Source organism: Amblyomma maculatum, chromosome 1 (assembly GCF_055883805.1).
Source record: "Amblyomma maculatum isolate TAMU_Amacu chromosome 1, ASM5588380v1, whole genome shotgun sequence".
NCBI classification, from domain to species: Eukaryota; Metazoa; Arthropoda; class Arachnida; order Ixodida; family Ixodidae; genus Amblyomma; species Amblyomma maculatum.
The window spans coordinates 31484330-31509084 of record NC_139344.1 but is presented as its reverse complement, the minus strand read 5'-3'; the positions used below and the strand labels follow the sequence as shown (position 1 = coordinate 31509084).

Below are 24755 nucleotides of genomic sequence, written 5' to 3'. Positions count from 1 at the left end.
TTCAAAGAAAGTGAAGACTGATTTGACGTGAATGGTATGCAGAACAAGCTAACCGCAACGACGCTACTCGAGACAACTGGTATACCATTTGTAGGAAGTTCTCTGCGCTGACGTTGTTCCCAGAGGCGTTGTACAACCTTCCGATGTGGAATAAGTGAAGGCCGTAGATGGGGCTGTGCACACCGTAGCAAGTCCTGCACACGAAAAGGAAACGGAAATGGTACGTCCGGTCACATAGTGTATGCGACATTCCGCCTGTGGCGTATGTATAAGCGGTACATCCGTGGGGTTCAGAGATATGTTTCGTGCATTGCAACCTATATGTTATATGTAATTAACGTCTCGAAGCGACGTATGGCTGAGAGACGGCTTTATGCAGGACTAGGGGTTAATTTAGGGTCCCAGAGGTCTCGCATAAGTCCCACAGCCGGAGATGAATGTGGACTTGCCTAAGACCGTAGTATTAAGCCATGTTGTTTCGAAAGACCCTGTTGTACGGCTAATGAGACACGCTCGTTATAGCGCCGAAGAAATTGAACTCGCCAGGAAAATAACCCCAGTGTGGTAGCGGGAATCATCTTTTTGCTGGCTAATGCGCTCGGAACTTGTAGGTGCCAGAAAGGGTGCAGCGCAGGTTGGCGCTGACTCAAGTGTGCACCCTTGAGAAATTTGAGCGCCGTGACGTGGAACGCCGGTACCTATTTTTCCGGGCAGATGTCCGATAGGTACGGGCGCTTGTATATTTCGCCATCATTAAAATGCGGCCACTGCGTCCGGGGTCGAACCGACAAAATTGAATCAGCAGCCGAGTTCCTGCACGGGCACTAAGCAACCATGGCGAGCCAGGAATCTCGAATTAACCTTCCCATTGCTATCTATTTGGCGGTATTCATAATGCTATGAGTCTCTGACACAAAGGCTTCTTTTCAAAGACCATTGTTCACTTGGGAATTTACAACAGCATGAATTCGACAAAGTCATGTTGAGAACCCATTTGCCGAATGGAGAACCGGGTAGACTCTTGCAAATGTGAGAGGACAAAGAAAAATGTTTCGTGCTAAGCCTTGATTAACCTGCTGCAGGAATGCATACGGGCTGTTCAAAGCTGTTATCCGATGCATATTATGCAAGCAACAGCACAAAAGAAAGTTGTCACTAAACAAACCTTCCTGCACTCGTTTCATTACGCAATATTGTATAATCCGGGAGCGACCATGTATACGTATACTAGAATCCTCGCTGTTGTCGGCGTCTAGGCGCAAGCATATGTTTTTCATTTCTTTTGCTTTTCCTGGTGAGATAGGTCTGGAAGATGCAGGTAACAAGGGCGCTATTGCACAGGCACAGGACTATTAAAGATATCATAGGCACGCAGCGATCCAACCACACACTCACAAAAACAAACGCACATCAAGGAAACAAACGCGCCCACATCAAGCACGTGCGACTACGCGCAAGAACACGTGTGATGAAGGCTACAAACCCATGCGGGTATCGGCATGCGGATAGACAACGTTTGCGTTCCAAAAGTAGAAAAAGCGACGTTTTCAATGAGTTTCTTCTTAGTCACGTCGCGAGGACGGTGTGCATTCATTAATAGAAGGAGCCCATCTAGTGCTGTGCTATACGCGTAGCGTGCCCGTCTCGCAATCCCAGGGTCTTGGTTCGGTTTCCACCCGACCCAAATTAATCTTCTTTGTTTTCAGTTCAGCTACTTTCCCTCTGTTGTATAAGCAACCTGCAATGAAGTTTGCTATGTCGATCGCCGCGCCGTAACACATATCCCAGCGGGAACAGCAAATACTTTTAAGGCGCTTTCGCAGGACGTTTTCACGCCCCCTGCATGAGCTTACAGGGATCAACTTGTACGCTCTGTCGAAGCTTTGCATGGCGCGTCAGATAACTGGGCTACATCGAGAGCGCCTAGGCAAGGACGTTATCTGTCGCATGCGTATCTATAACAGTGGTGAATATGCTCGGTCGTTTATCGCGAACCAAGCGGCTAACAGCCGCATTTTTGAGTCACGCTGTGGAACAATTGCAGCCCCACCTGTGCGGTGCAGGTTCCCTATAGAAACCCCCCAGACAAATATGATGACAATCTGAACATATTTGACCTGTTCCTAAACTTATGTGGCCAACTGAGATAGTCATTCCCTCGCGGCGTGGACAGACAGACTAAGGTCAAAATGTATACCCGTTAAATGCATTCCTGTTTTAAAATTCCTTCGCACACTACCGTGGCTCCAAGCTAGTGGCAGCGCACCGCTATTGTGAAGAGCCAGCTTGCCCGCTCGCACCCTCCTTCTCGACGCCGCATGATTGCTGTTGTGCTGGCCTCCTGACTCGCTCCGGTCGGGTTATTAGTTTACCAGCCTCGAGAATTACCGGTGTCCTGATCGCCAGCATTCCTACGGCTGGTGGACGTAGGGCGGTCATTCGAGTTGCTTTTTGACTTGAGGCAAGTAATGTCAAGAAAAATAGAATAAATGTTTCGTTTGCAATTTTCAGTTATGCACAAGGCAGTGAGATCTGCGAACAAGCCTCAAGCAGGGGAAGAACCAGCATGACGGGCGCTGCAAATACCAACTGAATGAATGCCCCACGCATGAAACGAAGCAGGCAACAGCGACACCGCTTTCTCCAGCTTTCAACGACGAAAGTTTCTCTCCTTGACAAAGTGCAAGTTTTTCACTTTCGCTCTAATATGTGGCGCCTGAATCTGTAGAGACTCGCCTCATGACTTCCATGGCTTGTAGCGCATAGCCGATGGCTTCCGAGTAGGTAGACAGCCTGGCGCCGCACTGGAAGGCCAACAGGAGGGCCTCCACCTTGGCGACGTCGTTTTCTGGCAGTTCCTTGCCTTGGCACTCAAGGATCTCGCGGCATCGGCTGGCAATGCGCTCCACGTCGCCTTCGTTCTCTGCAGGGCCACGCCGGACAAAACTTTCGCACGAAGCCAATCCAAGTCGGAGCCTTTACTAGATGCGCGAAAATACTGGTCTATCTGCGGCAGTTTGGGAGGGGTTTCGCGGCCAGCGCGTATGGGCAAACTCTTCATGTCGGACTATCCATGGGAACACAAAGCGATTTTTTTATAATTCCAGTAAGAACTTGCCTTTCCGCGGTAATGATCACACCAGTCTTCTCTGCGCGGACGTGAAATATAAACCATTGCAGTCAAGTTAGGTAATGGCCGAAATTAGAACGAGCTCGCTTATTATGAAGCAAAATGGAGCCAGCGTCAAAACTAGAATAGTATAGCTAAGCTAACCGTTTCACCCGATTGCCACTTGTCGCCGAAATGTGTGAAGTGGTTGGTAGGCTCCTGATCTAGGTGGGGAGCGCAGACGACGGGCATTGCTATCTATGCCTGCTCTTTACCACAGCAATGACGTGGAGCAGTTCGAAAAGTCGTTAGCATCTACGACGCGGCACGACTCACAAAGCGGATGTAGCCACGTGTTCAAATTTTGTCTTGCCCGAGAAAGTGCTTGCATGGTATTGATTTGTAACGGACCTGAGCATGAATGAAGACGGAGACACACAGCTCGAGAAAATGCCCGTTTAACGCATGCGATGTCTAGCGACGACTCAGCGCACTTCGCATTGGGTTAATTCGGATCATGCTCGCGGTCGTATAGGTTTTCACTGTTGTTTTTTATTTATTTACTGATCACGCGGCGCGTGACGCCACACAGCAACGACGGCAGAGTGGCTTTCAGTCAGTGCCACCTTGAGTTATCCGTGCCTGCAGCAGCGTTGGGGGTTTTGTCTTCAGTCATACCCTCTCCCACTCCCTTTCCCAATAGAACGTAATCGTGGCTTCGCCTCGCGGCCACGTCGCGAAGTTATTCTCTAGCAACATGGCCTCCGAAATCACTTCCGCGTGCGCGAAACGTGCGCGCGCGGGGGTGATCTCGGAGGCCTTGACACTTCTCGCGCCAGCGGAGAAACCGCTTGCAGGCAACTTCCGCGCATATTCATGGTCTTGAAGATGTTTTAAACCAACAGAAAATAAAAAAAGGGCTACGCATGCAAAAGTGCGCCTGAAAATGTTTCGCGCGTGCGTAACACATAGGGCGAAACTCTAGCGCCCCGACACAGTCCCTCAGTGAAACAGACCACTATTTTCAATACTATGGATATGGAGACGGGAACGACGCTGCAGGCACTGTTCTATAGGAGACACTACTTCAGTGCATCAGGGTTTCATACCAGACATTCGCCAGAGTACTACGTTTCGTTCTGCGGATGCGCGAGAGTATGAGAATATTTGTCCGAATTATGGACAAGAGCACAATAAAACATGCGATTCTGTTGCTCCGTTTTAGGTTTCATTCAGTGATTGTTTCCAGCCACAATTGCAGACGAGCGTGGAGTCGAAAACCAGAAGTTAGCGCGCTTATACAGTCGCGCATGCGCAGAACGTAAAATCGCGCACCGGCGAATGTTATGGGGGCTTCCCTGCCTCACTACCATGTCAGTACCTCACTGGTTACCCCAGGAGAGATCCCCCTTAAAACATCGGACATGCAGATCACGCTGCAATATCTATTGGAGGTATGGCACTGCGTCCGAGACAAAACTAGAAACAGCTTCGCCTACGGTTTATTCCAGCGCTCTGTTCTGACTCAAAGGGACTTTGCACACAAGCTGCCTTTTCTTTGTGCTCTCGTCCAAACAGAGCATGTACTAACACTTCAATGGCTGGCACGACCAGCCCATCCATCCATCCATCCATCCATCCATCCATCCATCCATCCATCCATCCATCCATCCATCCATCCATCCATCCATCCATCCATCCATCCATCCATCCATCCATCCATCCATCCATCCATCCATCCATCCATCCATCCATCCATCCATCCATCCATCCATCCATCCATCCATCCATCCATCCATCCATCCATCCATCCATCCATCCATCCATCCATCCATCCATCCATCCATCCATCCATCCATCCATCCATCCATCCATCCATCCATCCATCCATCCATCCATCCATCCATCCATCCATCCATCCATCCATCCATCCATCCATCCATCCATCCATCCATCCATCCATCCATCCATCCATCCATCCATCCATCCATCCATCCATCCATCCATCCATCCATCCATCCATCCATCCATCCATCCATCCATCCATCCATCCATCCATCCATCCATCCATCCATCCATCCATCCATCCATCCATCCATCCATCCATCCATCCATCCATCCATCCATCCATCCATCCATCCATCCATCCATCCATCCATCCATCCATCCATCCATCCATCCATCCATCCATCCATCCATCCATCCATCCATCCATCCATCCATCCATCCATCCATCCATCCATCCATCCATCCATCCATCCATCCATCCATCCATCCATCCATCCATCCATCCATCCATCCATCCATCCATCCATCCATCCATCCATCCATCCATCCATCCATCCATCCATCCATCCATCCATCCATCCATCCATCCATCCATCCATCCATCCATCCATCCATCCATCCATCCATCCATCCATCCATCCATCCATCCATCCATCCATCCATCCATCCATCCATCCATCCATCCATCCATCCATCCATCCATCCATCCATCCATCCATCCATCCATCCATCCATCCATCCATCCATCCATCCATCCATCCATCCATCCATCCATCCATCCATCCATCCATCCATCCATCCATCCATCCATCCATCCATCCATCCATCCATCCATCCATCCATCCATCCATCCATCCATCCATCCATCCATCCATCCATCCATCCATCCATCCATCCATCCATCCATCCATCCATCCATCCATCCATCCATCCATCCATCCATCCATCCATCCATCCATCCATCCATCCATCCATCCATCCATCCATCCATCCATCCATCCATCCATCCATCCATCCATCCATCCATCCATCCATCCATCCATCCATCCATCCATCCATCCATCCATCCATCCATCCATCCATCCATCCATCCATCCATCCATCCATCCATCCATCCATCCATCCATCCATCCATCCATCCATCCATCCATCCATCCATCCATCCATCCATCCATCCATCCATCCATCCATCCATCCATCCATCCATCCATCCATCCATCCATCCATCCATCCATCCATCCATCCATCCATCCATCCATCCATCCATCCATCCATCCATCCATCCATCCATCCATCCATCCATCCATCCATCCATCCATCCATCCATCCATCCATCCATCCATCCATCCATCCATCCATCCATCCATCCATCCATCCATCCATCCATCCATCCATCCATCCATCCATCCATCCATCCATCCATCCATCCATCCATCCATCCATCCATCCATCCATCCATCCATCCATCCATCCATCCATCCATCCATCCATCCATCCATCCATCCATCCATCCATCCATCCATCCATCCATCCATCCATCCATCCATCCATCCATCCATCCATCCATCCATCCATCCATCCATCCATCCATCCATCCATCCATCCATCCATCCATCCATCCATCACAACTCATAAGCAATCATCAGCTCTTTCTTTTCGCTACCAGACAACGAGTTTGATGCACTGACCTGCTTTGTCCAGCTCTAGCTGTAGGTTTCGAACGCACTCGGTCAGCCCGCTCCATTTTTCGGACAGCGGCTCCCTCGCGTCCTGCAGTGCAAGATACCCAGTTTTCATGCGTCGCTGCGCCACCCAAGTGCGGCCGTTGCAGTCCGTCACCCAGCCTGCCACGCCACGCTGTGAGGCCATGAATGCACGCAGCAGCTTTCCTGGTGCGTTGGCTACCTCCATGTTTTCGATCATTTTGTTCCAGCTGTCAGCTCTCTAAAATGTCTCCAAAACCTGAAGCAAAATAAAGCCCCCTTCCAGCTTGAGTACTGAAAATTTGATTACTCTCCCCAAAAAGAGCAGGAGACAAAAGCCAAAGCGTGCACGAATATGCTTATCCCACGCTTGCATGACCTAGTCCCACAGTCGATGCAGCGGGGTTTTTAAAAAAAATTAGGAGGACATTTAAGCTCCGCCTCGAGGGTATACGACCCGATAACGGCATGTGGTCCTCTCTAATTACACGCATATTGATTAGCACATACATTCATAACGTATAAGATACCATTTTACGTGAAAGGCCACACGAGGTCGATATCAATCCCGCACTGGTACCCGCACTTTACAAGTGGGCCTTGCGGGGCCTAGTCGGCAGCGAGGCTGGCTCGAATCACGCCTAAAAATTAAAATTTCGCAAATTCTTTTTTTGACTGAAACCAATTACATTATAAACTTACATCGTTCGAGACATGCGGCACCCCTAAGTCTCATTACATGTCAAGTAATCGCTTCCATTCCACGCCTGACGGCGCGAGCGTTGGTTATTTGAAATTCTCGCGCGAACTCATGTGTCTCTGACGCCATGACCCTGTCGAAAAATCAAGATTTTTTTGCTAACGGCCAACTATGATGACGACGGCCAGGCCGTATTTTCTGCTCTATGCAAATGAGCTATAAAGAGAGGCTTATCAAGCCTATATGGGTGACATGTTGGCCAAGTTAGTTTTCATTAGGAAGCATAGCTCCATCACACAGACGAACCTAGAGTGAATGATGACACACCTTCATCATTTGCTGTTTCCGCTGTCCGAGTTCGCTCTCGTTAGCGGTTCTTTCTTTCTTTCTTTCTTTCTTTCTTTCTTTCTTTCTTTCTTTCTTTCTTTCTTTCTTTCTTTCTTTCTTTCTTTCTTTCTTTCTTTCTTTCTTTATATTTTTATTTATTTATTTATTTATTTATTTATTTATTTATTTATTTATTTATTTATTTATTTCTTTCTTTCTTTCTTTCTTTCTTTCTTTCTTTCTTTCTTTCTTTCTTTCTTTCTTTCTTTCTTTCTTTATTTATTTATTTATTTATTTATTTATTTATTTATTTATTTATTTATGCAAATGACATGGTTTAATATTGCACATACAAAATGCTATTATCATCCTTCCAAAAAGCCACCAAATTTTCGTCTTTTTCAACGCCCCGGGAAGAAGACGACCCAAATAATTGAACGGTAGCTCAGCCCTTAGCACTTGTTGCAGAAGCATGCAATTGAGTCGCTCTGCAGCTCTTGGAGCTTCAGGAGGCCAGCATCGGCCAGAAGTAGGTGAACTACCGCACTCAGCTACAACTGAGGTTCTTGGAGGATATCGACGTGCTTGAGTGAAGCTAAGAGCTCGCCTAAGAAATTAATTCATAACGCGACTACTTTCAGAATAACAACGTCTGAGCCTTTTTTCCACCACGACCCCCACCACAGCTGTATGTCCGCAAAAAGTCATACCGTACCTTCAGGCAAAATACACAGTTGCAGGTGAAGTAGTACTGCCTCTGAAGCGCCGCTATTCTGTCTTCCTTGAGCATCAGCTTGTCCACATAGCAGATGTATATCTGTTTCGAAAATGGAGCATCGGTCGCTTATCTCAACAACAGGCATACAGGAACATAAATGCTATCAGCGCAAGCTCACGTTGACATGATACACACTGCACTTACCTCTCGCACACTGTTCACGCTGAGGCTCCTAGTCGCCCTGACGGTGAGGCGCGTTCCTTCGAACACGTAGGCAGCGTCCGGGTCGCAGGAATGGTCAAATATAGATGCCCTGTTTACGAGGAAGGTAAGGAAAGAACCTGTAAGTGCGCGCGCGATGTTGCCAGCACTGAACGATAGAAGAACTGTAACGAGTAGCTTGCATGCCCCGCACGCGAAGTTGACTGAATGGCTCTTCTGGCGAAAAGTTCTGGTTCCACGTGGCCACAAATATTCGTGTTTTAAGTGACTCAGGTTTTGGCGCCAGGGGCTTTAACATGACGAAAAAATTTACTTACCCGATGTACAAGCCCTGGCCTACTGGCTTCAACTCATCGTCCGTTATGCAGAATCGATTGATCACCATCTGGAAAGGCCCAAAAATAAAGTAATAAGCACGTACGCGATCCCTTCGGTGAGCCACTTAATGAGGCATACGACTAGATAAGCATGCGTACCCTGCCGAATATTTCCAGCCCGTCCAGCAAAGGTGGGACGTTCTCCTCCCCTAGAATGTACTTGACGGTGGCCCACGCGGCATGGAACTTTGGCAGCGCCACCGGATCGTTGACGATTTCGTTCGAATCTGCAACAGGATACAGGCATGCTCCTATAGCTTCCCGCTTTCATTCCCATCTTCCCTCTTTCCTTACGGCGCGGCCAGGTGTCCACAGAAAGTGCGACAGATACTGCGCCTCTCCTTTCCTGACAACCAATTATTAGCTCAGGAACACAACCCCTGACGGTTGTCGTGTCGTGTCGTCACACCCATTGGACCTCGACATAAGTCGTATAGCTAATGTCGAAGTACGCTTGGTTTTACTTTTAAATTTTTTGGCTCTAATTAATTAATCACACTCCCTATTGACATGACTTTTTTTTTTCAGCATCCTCATATCATCCTCTATCGATCACAGCCATTTGTTTAATCCTAACTCTTCTGAGAACGACACAAGGGCGGCGGACACATTTTGCTGACACGACCTTGCCGACATAGCCTATAAAAACTGTCGCCTTAATTAGAGGGCATTGGCTGTTGTAGATGTAGGAAGCAGTGGGTGGAAGCGTGCATACCGGTGAACGTGGGAGTCACGTCACTCGTTCTAAAATTCGTGACCTCGTACGCACTGATAAGCAGAGCGGTTGCAAACGATTTTGGCGGATAAGGACGCAATCTTCACTGAACAATGTGCGAATAAACGGCGTTTAAAGGCGAGATTCACAAGGCAGCTGCGCACACTTGTATACGTAAGGTCAATCTCTGAACGTGAAGGTATCTGTATAAGTCGCGCCTATCGATTACGTGACGTGTGTAGATATCGAGCAGAGGTGTGCAGATGGAAGCTATGCAAAACGAAACACTTTAATAACATTCAATAAAAGATTAATCTAGATGACGGTCTGGATCTGAGCTAGTTAGTTCATGTGAAAGGTGAAAAAAAAATAAGACAACAGGACACCAGGACAGGCTCATGTCCCGCTGTCTTCCTTGTGTGTGTTTTTCTGTAAGACTGTAGCTTCACCTTTAATATAAATGTTTGAATTAGAGACATAGCTGTGTTTTTTCGCATAAGTTATCGATATGATGTGATGATTTGATATTGCCTTTCAAGTCTGATGCAGAAGACACAGATGTTATTATTTAGCGCGAACTGAATGTTCCATTTCGCCTAGCTCGTACGTGTGTGAACGGGCATTTGGTAACCTGACCTCTGTAGCTAAAAGAGGGAGAAGGGGGAGAAAGGACTCTCTGGTGATGAGTGATGTATGCTCTACGTACGCGATTCCATGTCCTCGAGCGTCCTCGTGTGGCCCTGAACCATTTCTTTGCAGTCCTTCATGCGCTCTTTCTGCGGGAAGAAGACGAGATCAAAAAATAATTAGCGTCGCTCAGACAAGCGCAGATGGCCGAACGGAATTCTTTTTTGTTGTAAACATCTTCACTGACCCAGAAACAAAACGAAAAGGTGGTGTGTATCTTTGCGAAAGTATTATTGTTGAAATGCGTTACTAGATACTAATGACTTTATTATTTTTCATCCCTTTAATACGTCACGATTTCCTTATCCCGCGTATAGTGATAAATGCTTAACAGTCCGGAATATGGCTCTGTCGACACTCAGTCATATACCTATAGTAAATCACACAGACGGCAGTCAGAACTTCAACAAACGAAAGTCATCTTTGCGAGCGTGAGCATCTCCGCAAGGATAAAAAAAAACAAACAGCTTACTTCTGTAGTAGCGTGGCGGTTCCAGGTGTTTGGTATACGGTACCGCCATGCTACTTTGGTTTGGTTTAGTGCCACCAGAATAGACATTCAACAAAAAAATTTGTAGATGTGCAACTTTTAATTTTTTTTTCGGAAAGGGGGGGGGGGGGTGTTAGGGAATTGTTTGGTGATGCAAGACTTGGATCTCAACATTACTTTTTTTTTAAGGTGTCCGAAGGTGTCGTTGAGCCTGTGGCCACGCCTTCCATCATTTTCCACAGATGTCAGAACAGGGTGGGATTAAAGCCTTGATGAAGTTGTTATAACTTGAATGGACGAATATATGAGACAAGAACGAGCACAGCGCATCCTAACACCATGTTTTTTTCTGTCTCAGGCATTCGTCCATTTATTCCGCTAGAATACTTTCGTAAACCAACTAGCCAAGAATCAGCTCTGCAGGAAACATACATTTGGCCAATTGTATTTGTTTTTTTTTCTCGGTAGTAGCCGAAGCGCTCGCACTGATCTTGCTCGAAATAACTAAGAGCACGCAAAAAGAGTTGAATCCCGAAGACGATATACTCAACACCACTTAAGGCGTGCATCATTGCGAAAGCGGTGGCTCCTGTCATTTGTGGGCTTATCGTGAGTGTCCATGACGTTTAGATAAAACTAATCAGGAGAAGTTTCTGGCATACGATGGTGAACCCAAAAACCATGCCGGGAATTTCAAACGGATACAGTAGAGTACAACACACGTATACCGAACAAAACTAAGCTGTGCGGCGCGTGGAGGTCGACGCTTGGCTGTTCGTGACCAGCACAAAGTGTTGCAGCGCACTTTGGCAGTACAAACCGTCATGTATTTCGGGGCCAGCCTTTCAACGTGATCCGCGCCGGTGGAATCCATGAGCATGGATGCCACGTGATAGCATGCATGCGCGCATGAGTTCTATGCAGCTTACCTGCAGTTTGAAGACTATGCGCGTTAGCAGGCGCACCGTGACGTCTGGAATGTCGGGAAACACCTCCTCGAAGTAGCAACATTCAGGCAGGTGCTCGGACAGGGCGGACGCCTGCGGTCAACCACATTTGCAGAGCAGACAACGCCGGAGCCCTCCACTACATTTCGACCCCCTTTTGAAGCACTCTAACGGCAACTCCCTCTCTCTCTCCTCATTCACTCCCTCATTCATCCCTCTATTCGCGGCGCTGTTTGGTTGTCCACCCCGAGTGAGGCAGCTACTCGCCTATTCCTTCTTTTGACAACCCGTCATGCAATAATAGTGCGACTTCCTAATGTGCTACGTGGGCACTCAGCATTGCACAGCATTGTATTGTACTCGCAAAGCGAGAGAACAGCGGATCCTGTAGCGACCTCGCGTGTGGCTCGCACTATATTGGAAGACGCGAATTAATGTGTACGAGCTCAAAGGTCGAAACGTGTGCTTAATTAAATCTCCCGCCATTAAAAAAGGGTAAGTAAATAAAAAAAAAAACAAGAACCACGCACAACAAGACGTCACTCCGCGCTGCTAGTCGTTGCGTTTCAAGACTGTGGAAATTAAACGTAGCACACACAAAAGATAATATAAAAGAGGCTGTTTGCTTACCAGGGTGCTACTTACGAAAACCAGCTGGAGTAGAACATTTTGTAATGCACCCCTTCATAACAAACAGACGGCTGTGTGCCACTCGTAATAATAATTTATAGGTAAGGAGCAAAAGATGGAGCGAAAGAAGGTGCTTAACGAATTACCGCGCACTGTAACTTACTTTTCAAAACACCCACGCAGACAACGTAGCCACGTATGCACATTTACTACATACTTGAGCTCGTGTTTTGTCGTGTTCTGACTGATAACCAAGACGCTATATATATATATATATATATATACACACGTTAAAGAAAGTGAGACGTGATGAAGAAATCGAATGTATTGCCGTTTCGGCCGTGGGACAGGCCTTCGTCGGAAGAAACAAACCTTTTCTTTACCACGTCCGACTTTTTTTTTTTTTTAACACGTGTTCTCAACCAAGCCCAAAGAATCCCCTTCTTTTTCCTATATATATATATATATATATATATATATATATATATATATATATATATATATATATATATATATATATATATATATATATATATATATATATATATATATATATATATATATATATATATATATATATATATATATATATATATATATATATATATATATCGCCGAAAACCTTTTCCAGGAGGGGCCAACAATTATCTACATCACAATATCATCGTGAAATTGCACCCGATGCTTTAACTTATTCACGATGATAAGGCCAGCGATATTCGTTTTGCCTGCAATTAAGCCAGAGCAGGTATACAGTATGTGAATGGAAAAATCGCCATTTCTGCGCTTGCCAAGCCACAGTGGTAAAGCTCCCCTAAAGGGAGGATGAATACACCGAGGCGTTCGTACGTAAGTTCGGAAATAAAGTTGGTCGACGCTCTTCCGCTTGCCAGTCAAGACTTCCAGGCGAGCAAAATAACCGAGGCGCCGATATGTCTCAGTGCGCTATTGGTAATTGATAATAACTTCATCACATGCCGTAAAGGAGACAAAGGGAACATTTTAATTTTCACCAAATGTGAATGTATGAAGGAGTTTCTTCAGACAACAAACGCCGCCTATGGAATGGGGCAGAAGTATGCCCCGCTCACCTGGCACAACTTGTTGCAGTAATGGGCCACGCGGCATCGGGAGCAGGACTTCAGGCTGTCCTTCCTGAAGTAGAAAACACGACCGTATTTAGTCGCTTCTGGAATTTCTTGCACAACATATGCGTTGCATGTGAAAGCACAGGAGGCAGTTCAAATCGACAGAAACGTGGCCTCCGTCCCATTAAACCAACGATGCGTCTCGGTGAAAGGGGATGCAATCTCAGCAGCGATATGCTTCCCACACATTCATTATACGCCCTGCGCTTCCAACAAAATTACCTGAAAAGAAAATTACAAATTGTTTGGTACTGTTTGGTAATGTACTGCATCCAGCGTACATTAGAGTACGCGAGCGTCGTGTGGGACCCGTTCAAGAAGACCCACATAGAGAACATTGAATAAAGTTCAGAGAAGAGCAGCGAGGTTCATCTTATCGCAATATCGTTCAACCGAATCAGACACTAAAATGCTCGAGGAACTTAACCTATCGCCACTCTCCCAACGCAGGAAAATAGCCAGGTTAAAATTTCTTTATCTCATTTACCACAACGCATTCAACTTGGACACACAACAGTACATAAAGCAGCGAATGTCTCGAGCAGTCAGAAGCAGCCACCAAGACCAAATCCAACCCATGTCAGCCCGAATATACATATAAGTATTCATTTTTTCCGAGAACAAAAAAGAGTGGAACTCACTGCCCCATGAAATACTAACAGCCCATACTATAAATAAATTTGGATCCAGCCTGAATGATCTTTTTTCGGTGGCTCGAAATACGTAGCTAACAATTCATTGATGCTGTGTTTATTTTCAATATGTACATTTATTTCTGATTGTCATTATGTTTTCATTTTCAGCTGTAGAAAGGTGACATCCTGATGAATTTATCTTTTTTCTTACTTTGTATTTGTGCCATTTCTTGAATATTCATGTTGTATTACCTGCTTTAAGCATAGCAGTACTGCTATTTTGTAATTTTTGTTTTGTAACCACCCTGTAACGGCCTGTGGCCAACAGTATGAATAAATAAAAAGTCTTACTTTTCAAAGCTGCACAAGTGACCCCGTAGTGAAGGCCTTCATATTACTTTGGGCCCTATGGGGCTCTCAGACGCGCGATTCAATCATGCTGCACGTGGGCTTGTATACGGCTGCCGCGACCGGGATTCAATCGTCAGCCGAACGGCAAATGCACTGAGTCATCGCAGTGGGTGTACTCCATTTTATTTCTCTATTTTTCGGGCCCTGCAACCCCGCTTGATGTTATGATAGGCGGAATGAAAAAAAAAAAAAAAAAAAAAGACACCAATGCAATCGTAGCGACCAGCAGCCCTCGACACACTATGAAAGCACAGGAAACGCAAAGTAAGATCACGTCAGCGGCAAATCAAAGCATCTAAACCTTTTTTCGTAGGCAGAGCATGAGCCTGACCGGTACAGCGGCAAGTTGCTGTTCAAATCGGGACTAAGTGCCAAATGTATATATACCGCGACATTTGAATCCCCCTGATCAGTCCCTTTCGTAATCTGAATCTTCTATGATTACTGCGCTTAAGAAGACGAACTGTAAACCCCTTGTTTAGTCTCACTCGTACTGCTGTCCGAAAAAAAAAAAAGAATAGGTTTATTCATGTTGGCATGAGCGAAAACCATATGTTCACTGTATTTTCGGCTTGCAATATCAACTTAGGGCGTTTCACGGGATCGACGTGTCTTGGATGGCGCTGCTTGAAAACGTGCTGTCTGTACCGAGGCCTTGCACTGTCCCTTGGTGTTTTTTTACCGACTCCTCGACTTTTCCTAATGGGATTTCTTTCGTTTTATTGCCTTTTGAGCGCGACTATTCTCCTCGCAACAATTCCTGTCTCTTACGTCGTTCTTCGCAGCGAGTGAAAGAAACGTCAGGGGATACAGTAAGCAGCTGTCCAATATTCCCTTTACCTCGTGTCTTCCTCTTCCAACCAACTAACATAAACACCTACCTTTGTAATTTCTGGGATTACGCTAACGTTCTGCGCACCCAGAAGCTCAGTCTCTCTCTCTCTCTCTCTCTCTCTCTCTCTCTCTCTCTCTCTCTCTCTCTCTCTCTCATTCGCCCCCTGACAACTTCGTCCGCGTACCATGTTTCTCAAGTGTTTCCAGTTGATCCTGACATCCAATCGTTCTCAAATTAATGCGAAAGATGTGCATGTTTTTGCAGGCACACAACTGATGAATAACAGCGGATAAATTTTCTTCCTGACTGACACCCCGTTTTCAGACCCTTTCGCTGCCGCTTCAGAGATAACTCGGCAGACCACGCACGCTTAACCCCGGTTACTCCCCTTTTAACTCGCACCCTGCCACTCCCAAGGGAACTAGCGTAAAAATTAATATTGCGGGCATGTCGCACGGTCGACGGAGAGGCCACATAAACACAGACAACTTGTAGGGTAAATCTTAAGACAAACAGATGAAGCGGATGCTTCTGTATTTCCATTACTGTCCTAATTGCCGCATCGCTGTATCGTCGTCTTAGCAACCCAACCAAGCCATGACTATAGTCAGCGTGCCAGATGAGTCCGTGCTTTGATGGACGAAGAAATTGTGTTGATGAATTCTGACTCGGGTGAAAGGAGCAACAATGCAACGGCTCAGCTAAACGGCTGTCGAGCGAAGACAGCGAGGAAGAACCTCTTCCGTCCGAGGATCCAATCAAGGAGAGGAAACTTGATCGGCGAGTGGAATTAGAATATTTACATGTGCTACAGAACATCATAGTGCATTATTAGCAGTACATTTAAAAGATCTAACATAAAAAAAAGACCGAGCCGACATACCGAACTGGCAGGGAGTGAGGATAGGTCAGAAAAAAACTTAGTAGTGAAAGGGTTAAAGGTATTTTGTCTTCTCTTTTAGGGGATCAAGACCACCAGTACGTCCGTGTACGTATTTTAAAGTGTAGTTAGTAAAGAAGCGATTCATTGCTCGACTATTCGGTTGCGCAGTGCATGCATAGCCGCTGCCGTTCTCGGTGAACCACACGCTTTTTAGGAGAGTAGGAACGAAAACAATGGCAGGAAGACACACACACGCTGAGCGCAAACTTGAGCTGTACCTTTTTGAGGAGCTTCCTGGAGGCTTGTTTTGACCCTCCCTCCTCGCAATATTCTATAGGCCTGAAATTCTTCCTGGTCTAATAAAACCTTCCCTGCTGACGTAATAACAAAGCCGCCTTTCTATGAGCCTGAATTATTGCAAGGTCTTCTCTGGCAAGCAGTTAATTATCTTCAAAGGAGGAGTCTTTGATGCTGCTCATTTGCAGTACGGATGAGGTAGTCAAGGCCGTCACCGATAGAACACCCCTATTTTTGAATCGGCGCGTTTCGGTTTAATCTTCTAAACGAGAACTTTGGACCCTCTTCAGTGACGCTCCGGATGATAGTTCCAATGAGATTGACGTTGCCTTGTACTGACATTTTGCTGGCTGCCTTGTTTGTACGGTTCCGGGGAAGAACCGCCGCCCTGACATGGTGCCTTAAAAATTCGATGAAGCCGTCTTTCTCAGCTCCGAGAAGCGACGGTTGCCGCGTTGCTCGAGCAGAACAATGCTAGCAATTAAAAGGTAAAGAGGGCACTTGTGATGTGACCCTCGCGCCAGATCTGGCTCCTGCAGGTTAACCCTTCTGTATCGCAGCACTGATGCAATAAAGGACACGGAAAGCAAAATGTGCAACGCCGAAGAGAAGCCTGTTTTGTTTTCCGCCACTGGAGTTACGACACAGGTGGGCAACCAACGCAAGGACGGTCGCAGAGCGGTCACATCGCGCGCAAGGTTGCATTCGCGCGTAAGCCCCGCGATACACAAGGGGCATCCCTCACCGTCTATTTTCGACGTAATGAAGAAGCACCTCTTGCTACCTGTGCGACCGGCCAGAGGCGGAAAGCTGAAGGGGAAAAGGGGGGCGCAATTAGAGAAGCGGTGCTGCGGGAGCGAGCTTAGCCGTCTGACGCCGTGCCAAGCAAAAGAAAAATCACCGCGCGTCGAGCTTTTCGTGTACACTAAGTAAACAAGCGCGCGTGCGCGCGCCCAGTGCAGCAGTGGCAGCCGGCGTGTATTTTGGGGGAGGGGGGGGGGGGGGGGGGGGTGCGATGCGAGAGCCCGTCAGCCCTTCGGTACCGGTCGGTCCGAGTGACGGAACGCTCTGGTGGCAGTGCCGTGCGTGCCTCCCCCATACGCGGCGTACGTTGAGCAGCGCTTGTGCGGCCAACGCTTGCGCCCCATCGCTTCTGCTCCTTTATAGCACAACTATCCCCTCGCTGCAATCTCGTTGGCTTCTTCCTTTCCTTCCCCTCTCTATTTTTCTGGCTCTGAACAGTCGCCTGTCGCTCGCTTGCGTATGTCACCTGATGGACGCTGACAGACGGCTTTCATTCGCCATGTTGGCACTCGAGGTGTGGCAGCGGCGGCGCAGCTGACCGAGTTTATTTCGTTTCGATTGCACCCAAGCGGGGGCCGCTGAAATGGATAAGCAGATGCATGTGACACTGCTGGTTGGCCTGCTAGTTTTCGTTTGTACCTCGTGATCTCCCAAATGACACACTTGCCGGTATCCCTGTTTTCTCCTTTTTAATGAACATTACGTGCACATACCGGCTAGAAACGTACGCTGACGTCCATCCGCAGTATGCCGCAGATGCGTAATTGGGGGTTACGAAGTACGCGGACCGCACTATGAGTACTGCTTAGGGGGTGTGTAGCAGCTGCAGTGCAAGAGGCAAAGGGGGAGGTTCGGGGCGAGTGATATGCTGATGAGGTTGTCGAAATTTTTCGCTCACTTCTTCAACTCAGAATGAGCACGATATTCCATTACGAAACCGACACCCTGCCACGACGACTTCTCAAAGAGCGCATTCTCTATGATAGTAATTAATAGGCATCTTAAAGTGGCAGACATTGACCGTAAAGAGGCCAGGAGTCAGGCAGCATTAGGCTACCTGGCAATAATTAATTAATATAATGCTGTAGGATGTGCCCCAATCGTTTACGACGCCTGCACTTAGGTGCTGAACACCCTGCTGCTGACGATATATGCGTGTATGTGCCTATAGTGCGAAACAGTGCGGAATAAGTCTTTCTGAGCTGCAATTATTTTCTAAAACTACTTGAGATCTACAATCGGAAGGGACAGGTTAGGCTGTCAAATTGCAATGTCATGGGCTGAAATGAAACTGGCAAAAGCACCAATTTTAATGATTAGCAGCTTAGAGCCCTCAAACGCAGAAAAGGAGAATTTAGGTTTACTGAGATTGTTTCCTTTTATTGCGAAAGCACTTCTAGCCTAGAACGACAGATTTCGTCGATTTCCGGTTTCACTGAAGTGTGCCTAATCGAGTGTTGCTATAGCAGAAGCCAAGCCGAGCTTGCAGTGCAATGTTATACTGGCTTGCTGAGTGACCAAGATGAGTACTATGACCAAGGGCAAGGTCAATGTTAATTATAGCCTTAATTAAAGCACAGGTTAGCAAATGAAGTCTGAATGTGTCTGAACACACATAACCCAAATTGAGCGTGTTAGACCTCTAAGGTTCATTCGAAACCCGCCGCTGGACACGCACCGGTAAAAATGGGTACAGGCGTCCCCTGGTCATGGCGCCCGGCTATTAAAGGAATTTTTCTCGCAAAGTCAAACAGCCAGAAATCCGGACTTGCCCAGGACTGCAGTGATTCTCTGAGAAGTGAACTTCACCAGTGACAGTGAACTTTCACGTCTTTCGACACGCTGGTTAGAGCGTTTCGCACTTGAAACTTCAAGGCTTTTCTGAGTTTTCGCGTGTGCAGGACACTACTCGTTTTCAGTTTTGAACCCCGTGAAACACGGTAACTCGAACCACCTTTGCAGGCTGAAGTGTTCGAAACTATTTTACCGGGGTTTGCGGAGCCTCTTCCAAGCGCACACCCCTGTGAAAGCCGAGCGCCAGGCCGGGAGACGCTTGTACCCATTTTTACCGGTGGGTGTCCGGCGGCGGGTTTCGAACAAACCACCTCCCAAATCAAAATTTATTTCCTTTGTTACAAAGGAGGAGATGGGACTAAAAGCTGTGGTAACAGCTTGACTTGAGGTCCCGACCCCGAGGTTACAGTACAGTATATTGCTGTCTGAACACGTATTGGCCGTAATTACACCTTCCAGTTAAGCCTAATTATAATTAGACCTAAAATACCTAATTAAGCGCGTGAAGCTTGCGCTTGTAACGCCACTCTGTAACGCGCTGCCATGTCCTGCAATGTTGTGATGGCGACAGTACATCCAATCATTGCAGCCAGGAGGGGGTGCTGTATACAGAGCATGATCGATTCCAACAAAAATGGCTTCATCATCAGCCTGACTATACCCACTGCAGGGCAAAGGCCTCTCCCATATTTCTCCAATTAACCCGGTTCTGTGCTAGCTGCATCCACTTGACCCCTGCGAACTTCTTAACCTCATCCGCCCATCTAACTTTCTGCCGCCCCCTGCTACGCTTTCCTTGCCTTGGAATCCAGTTTGTTACCCTAAGCGACCATCGGTTATCCTCTCTTCGCACTACATGTCCTGCTTATGTCCATTTCTTCTTCTTAATTTCCACTAGAATGTCAGTAACTTGAGTTATTTCTCTGACCCACTGTGCACGCTTCCTAACTCTTAATGTTACCCCTACCATTTTTCGTTCCATAGCCCTCTGAGTTGTCCTCAACTTAAGTAGAACTCTCTTGGTTAGCCTCCACGTTTCAGCCCCATAGGTGAGTACAGGCAAGATGCAACTTTCCTCTTGAGCGATACCGGTAATCTGCTAGTCATAATCTGCGAGTGCTTGCCAAATGCGCTCCATCCCAATCTTATTCTTCTTGTTATTCCCTTTTCATGGTCCGGATCTGCGGTTACTACCTGTCCTAAGTAGACATATTCGCCTACTACTTCCAGTACTTCGCTACCTAATGTAAACTGCTGTTCCTTCCCGAGGCTGTTGAACATTACCTTAGTCTTCTGCATATTGATTTTCAAGCCTACCTTTCTACTTTTCCTGTCTAGGTTATCAATCATTATTTGCAGTTAAACCCCCGAGTTCCTTAGCAAGGCAATGTCATCAGCAAATCGCAGATTACTGAGGTATTCTCCATCTACCCTTATCCCTAACTGCTCCCATTCCAAGTCTCTGAATACTTCCTCTAAGCAAGCTGTGAATAGTACTGGGGAGATCGTGTCTCCTTGCCTACCACCTTTCTTTATGGGCATTTTGTTACTTTCTTTATGCAGAACTATGGTTGCCGTGCAACCACTATATATATCTTCCAGCACTTTCACGAATGGCTCGTCTACCCCCTAATTTCGCAATGCCTGCATCACCGCCGAGGTTTCTACTGAGTCAAATGCTCTTTCGTAATCAATGAATGCTATGTATAAGGGCTGGTTATATTTCGAGCATTTTTCTATCACCTGATTGATGGTATGGATATGATCGATAGTAGAATACCGTTTCCGAAAACTTGCTTGATTGCAGTCTAAGGTTGTCCTGATTCTATTAGCGATTACCTTAGTGAATACCTTATACGTAAAAGATAGTAAGCTGATTGGTATGTAATTTTTAAGGTTTTTAGAGTTCCCTTTCTTATGAATGAGGATAATGTTTGCATTCTTCCATGGTTCCGGTACCGTCGATGACACCAGGCACTGCGTATACAGGGTGGTCAGTTTTTCTAGCACGATATCCCTCCGTCCTTTAACAAATCTGTAGTTATCTGATCATATTCAGCTGCTTTCCCCCTTTTCATAGTTTCTAATGCTTTCTTGACCTCGTCCTTCGTCACTGGTGGAGCATCTGACTGTTTTTCCCTACCGCCAACCTCATTACGGTCCCGACTACTTTGGCTACTGTAGAGAGCTGTATAGAACTCCTCGGCTACTTTGACTATCTTGTCCATATTCGTTATGACGTTGCCTGCCTTGTCCTTAATCGAATACATCTGGTTTTTGCCCATGCCCAATTTCTTCTTTACCGCTTTAAGGCTTCCCTCGTTCTTTACAGCATGCTCAATTTTCTCCATGTTATACTTCCTTATATCGGCCACGTTGCGCTTATTGATTAGCTTTGATATCTCGGCCAATTCTATCTGGCCTGTTGGATTGGAAGCTTTCATACTCTGACTTAACATGCACTAAAGAGACGTCAAACATGTTTCATGGATGGATAAATCATGGTCACATTTTTTTCTTCACCATGTACTCTTCTGAACTGTCTGTTTGGAAAAAAAAATTATAAACCATACAAAAGAGTATTATAAGTTCTATGAAGCAAGTTGCGTTCTAGTTTGCTCACCAAGTACATCCATTTCTAGATCATTGGAGTGAAGACGTGAAGTGAAACATTTATTTATTACATTCTTGAAGGCGTTTGTAATGTTTGACTGCTTATATGTGCCTTTCGTCGTTATTGATGCATGTTGTGTGTTTTTCGGGTCCTCTGCGAAATATTTTGATAGGCTGCTTATTTCACATGTATTCAGGTGTTTGTTTATATGGAAAAATAATCATTTTTATTCTTGTTAATATCAGGCACAACTCAAGAACGCAGCAGAAGACACCCATCAAATAGGCGCTTTCAGAAAGGGCGTCGATAGACTGTCACAACGCCGTGGTTAATCCAATATTCCACAGGCGCGTCCGCTATTCACCTGATATTTCACGCGAAGGGATTAACTGCGAAGTCATGAGAACTGGTCGACAAGATTGGCTGGAGCCTGGAGGGTTTTCTTTTGAGGAGCATTCGCTTCCGCGGCGTCGAGTTATATATCCGGCTATATGCAGAGTTGATACTTTAGATAAAATTGAATTATTTTCTGTGTGTTCGAGTTGTCATTGCGGTATCTACATCTTTACTTCCCTTTGGTCATTCCTTCGCATACTAGCACATATGCGTTTGATAATCGGGCAGTATTTGCAGTGGTCCATCATTAGTTTGTCTCTAATTACTTCTATGAAGGCGTCATCTTAATTGTTTCGGGCATGATCGAAATTCATGAGTCGCGTTCTAATTTAGGTTCCCCGTAATATTTCTACGCACACGCATGTGTCCCGAAACAACGTCTGCATATCTTGAACCTTTACCTGCTCTATTAATTTAGATATGTAATGTCAGTCCAAACGTTCACGATTCACACAAAACGTTTGCCGAGTTTACTACTTTTTTTTTTTCAGTGCTTTATTGGTTTTATCCCAAAGTCGACCTCTGGGATAACCTGGGATAAATTTTTTTATCACACAAAACTGAATGACAGCCTCTGTATAGGCGCTGAGATGTACAATAAAGTTTTCTCTCTGTCTATAAGGCAATAAATCGTTGCCATTAGCAGGATTTAAGCACAATTAAGTGCTTTTAGTTCCCTTGGCTGCCACCAGATGGCGCAGAGCTTTTAACTAGAGATAGGCTGCCTTCTAAACTAGACATGGCGCGCTGACATCATGCGTAAAGAAATAGCGAAAGCGCTGGGTTTGGGTCACATGGACCGGAAGTAGCATCATTAGACCACTCGGCGACAGAGGAACGACTGTGAACAGGGGACAGGTTGGCTTATACCGCTACTACGCTGGCATAGATGACTATGTTCTGAAAATGTCAATTTCGGACACTTTGTTTCACTGTTATGAAAAACAAAAGCTTGAAGCATAGAAAGCTAAGTCTCTGCTCTATTCGTTTCCGCTGGCAAATACCAAACGGGCCAATAGGGTTTTCACAAATCGCGTTTTCGTCTCCAAAAATCGCTTCAAATTTGAGCCGTTTTCATAGTTCCACATTGTAAAAACGTCTGCGGGCGTGGCAACAAAAGCTCGGTCGCACACAGGGGCGTCACTGCCTTCAGAAGCTTCGAAAGTTCACTAAGAATACTAAATCATCTAAGAAAGTCAGTGACGTTGTCTACTCGTGTAGTTGTTAAAAATATCTTTCTCGCGCGAGAAAAAATAAATATTACATGTGAAAGGATCTGGCACCTATACTCGTGCACAGACGTCAGTTTTCTTGTAGTTAGTCAAAACATCGGCAAGTAAGCGCTTAGAATCGTTGGCTTCTTGCACTATAAGTATGGGTGAGCATGCATGTATGACAACGCAAGATCTGCTTTAGGTGGGTCCTGCGGGCCTGCATGTGCACAAGTATATCCCGTCGGCCTATAGTGCTGAGCATGCTAATAGCGTCGCCACTCCGGCCTACCGAAAAAAAAAAAAAAAAGGCGGAGAGAAAGAAGGGCGCCATCTAAATATTCGTGGCGGAAGGGAAACCGAAACTACCACTGCGTCGGTCGTCTGCTACGACGCTTTGCGAAGACTGCTCAGTGCCCAACAACGGAACAAACTTTTTTTTTTTTTCTCGTTGCGAGCCCTAAACCGTCCCCGCTCTCTCTTGAATCAAATAAACGGTTGCTAAATCATGAATTCTGACCCCCTGTATTTATTTCCTTACAGCGGACATAGAATCTATTGAGCAGCGTTGCACACGCCACAAGACAATAGCGGCCTAAGCCACTCCTTGCAAGCCGCGTCGCGTGCGCACTCACCTCTTGAAGCAGAAGTCGCAGACCCTGCCGGCTCCGTTCAGCGGGTCCACTACGTACGCAAAAGGCAAGGAGGAGACGATCAAGTCGCCCGGCTTGTATGTTAGCATGGCCGCGATATTTGAATCAGCGCGGAGGATCCGGCCTGCACTCTCTGAATCAACCGCTAAGAGTCGTCCGTCTCCGCAGACGCTGCCTCCCGCGAACAGACTTGCACTTGGCAGCCACCGGGGCCCGGTGCCGTTATGTGTACGAACTTGGGTTCCTAACCCTGGCGCGGTTCTCCTCCTCTAAGCTCCCTTCTTTCTATTTTTCTCTCTCTCTCCAACTCCGCTAAATCGCTGGCAGACCGGCGCAGGTTGCGTGGCAGCGCGCAACCCGCGCCAACCTCGTTCGTCCAATGTTCCGACAGACTGGAGCGCGAGCGAGGACGACGAGAGGGCACTGCTCGAAGAGGCTTGGCCACCTCGGCCGCCATGACACTTGTATATTTCTCACCGTCATCTGTTCACTTCGAGTGGTTCGTTGCTTCGTTCAGCCAACTCGCAACTACAAACACTCAGCAGTGGCGACAGTAGTAAACAATAGTAAACTCTGGTTCCATACGGTGCACCAACCATAAATGCTCAAATATACAAATATGATGTGTGAAGAAGTTGCAAGAATTACAGAAGGGTCGAAA

The 24755-nt window shown here is 46.5% G+C and overlaps 1 protein-coding gene across 1 annotated transcript in view; it reads right to left on the bottom strand.

The window, feature by feature from the left end:
- LOC146202076 (histone-lysine N-methyltransferase SMYD3-like) overlaps positions 1-24183 on the bottom strand; it is a 31709-nt gene extending 7526 nt beyond the window's left edge. Inside the window, exons 1-11 of the mRNA XM_084583940.1 lie at positions 24077-24183; positions 13505-13568; positions 11766-11876; positions 10366-10435; positions 9044-9171; positions 8885-8952; positions 8550-8658; positions 8343-8444; positions 6586-6667; positions 2737-2923; positions 86-194 (exon numbers count right to left, since the gene is read on the bottom strand). Coding sequence (XP_084440066.1) covers positions 86-194; positions 2737-2923; positions 6586-6667; positions 8343-8444; positions 8550-8658; positions 8885-8952; positions 9044-9171; positions 10366-10435; positions 11766-11876; positions 13505-13568; positions 24077-24183 — 1137 coding nt within the window. The remainder of the gene's footprint in view (positions 1-85; positions 195-2736; positions 2924-6585; positions 6668-8342; positions 8445-8549; positions 8659-8884; positions 8953-9043; positions 9172-10365; positions 10436-11765; positions 11877-13504; positions 13569-24076) is intronic.
- Between the last annotated feature and the right edge of the window lie 572 nt (positions 24184-24755).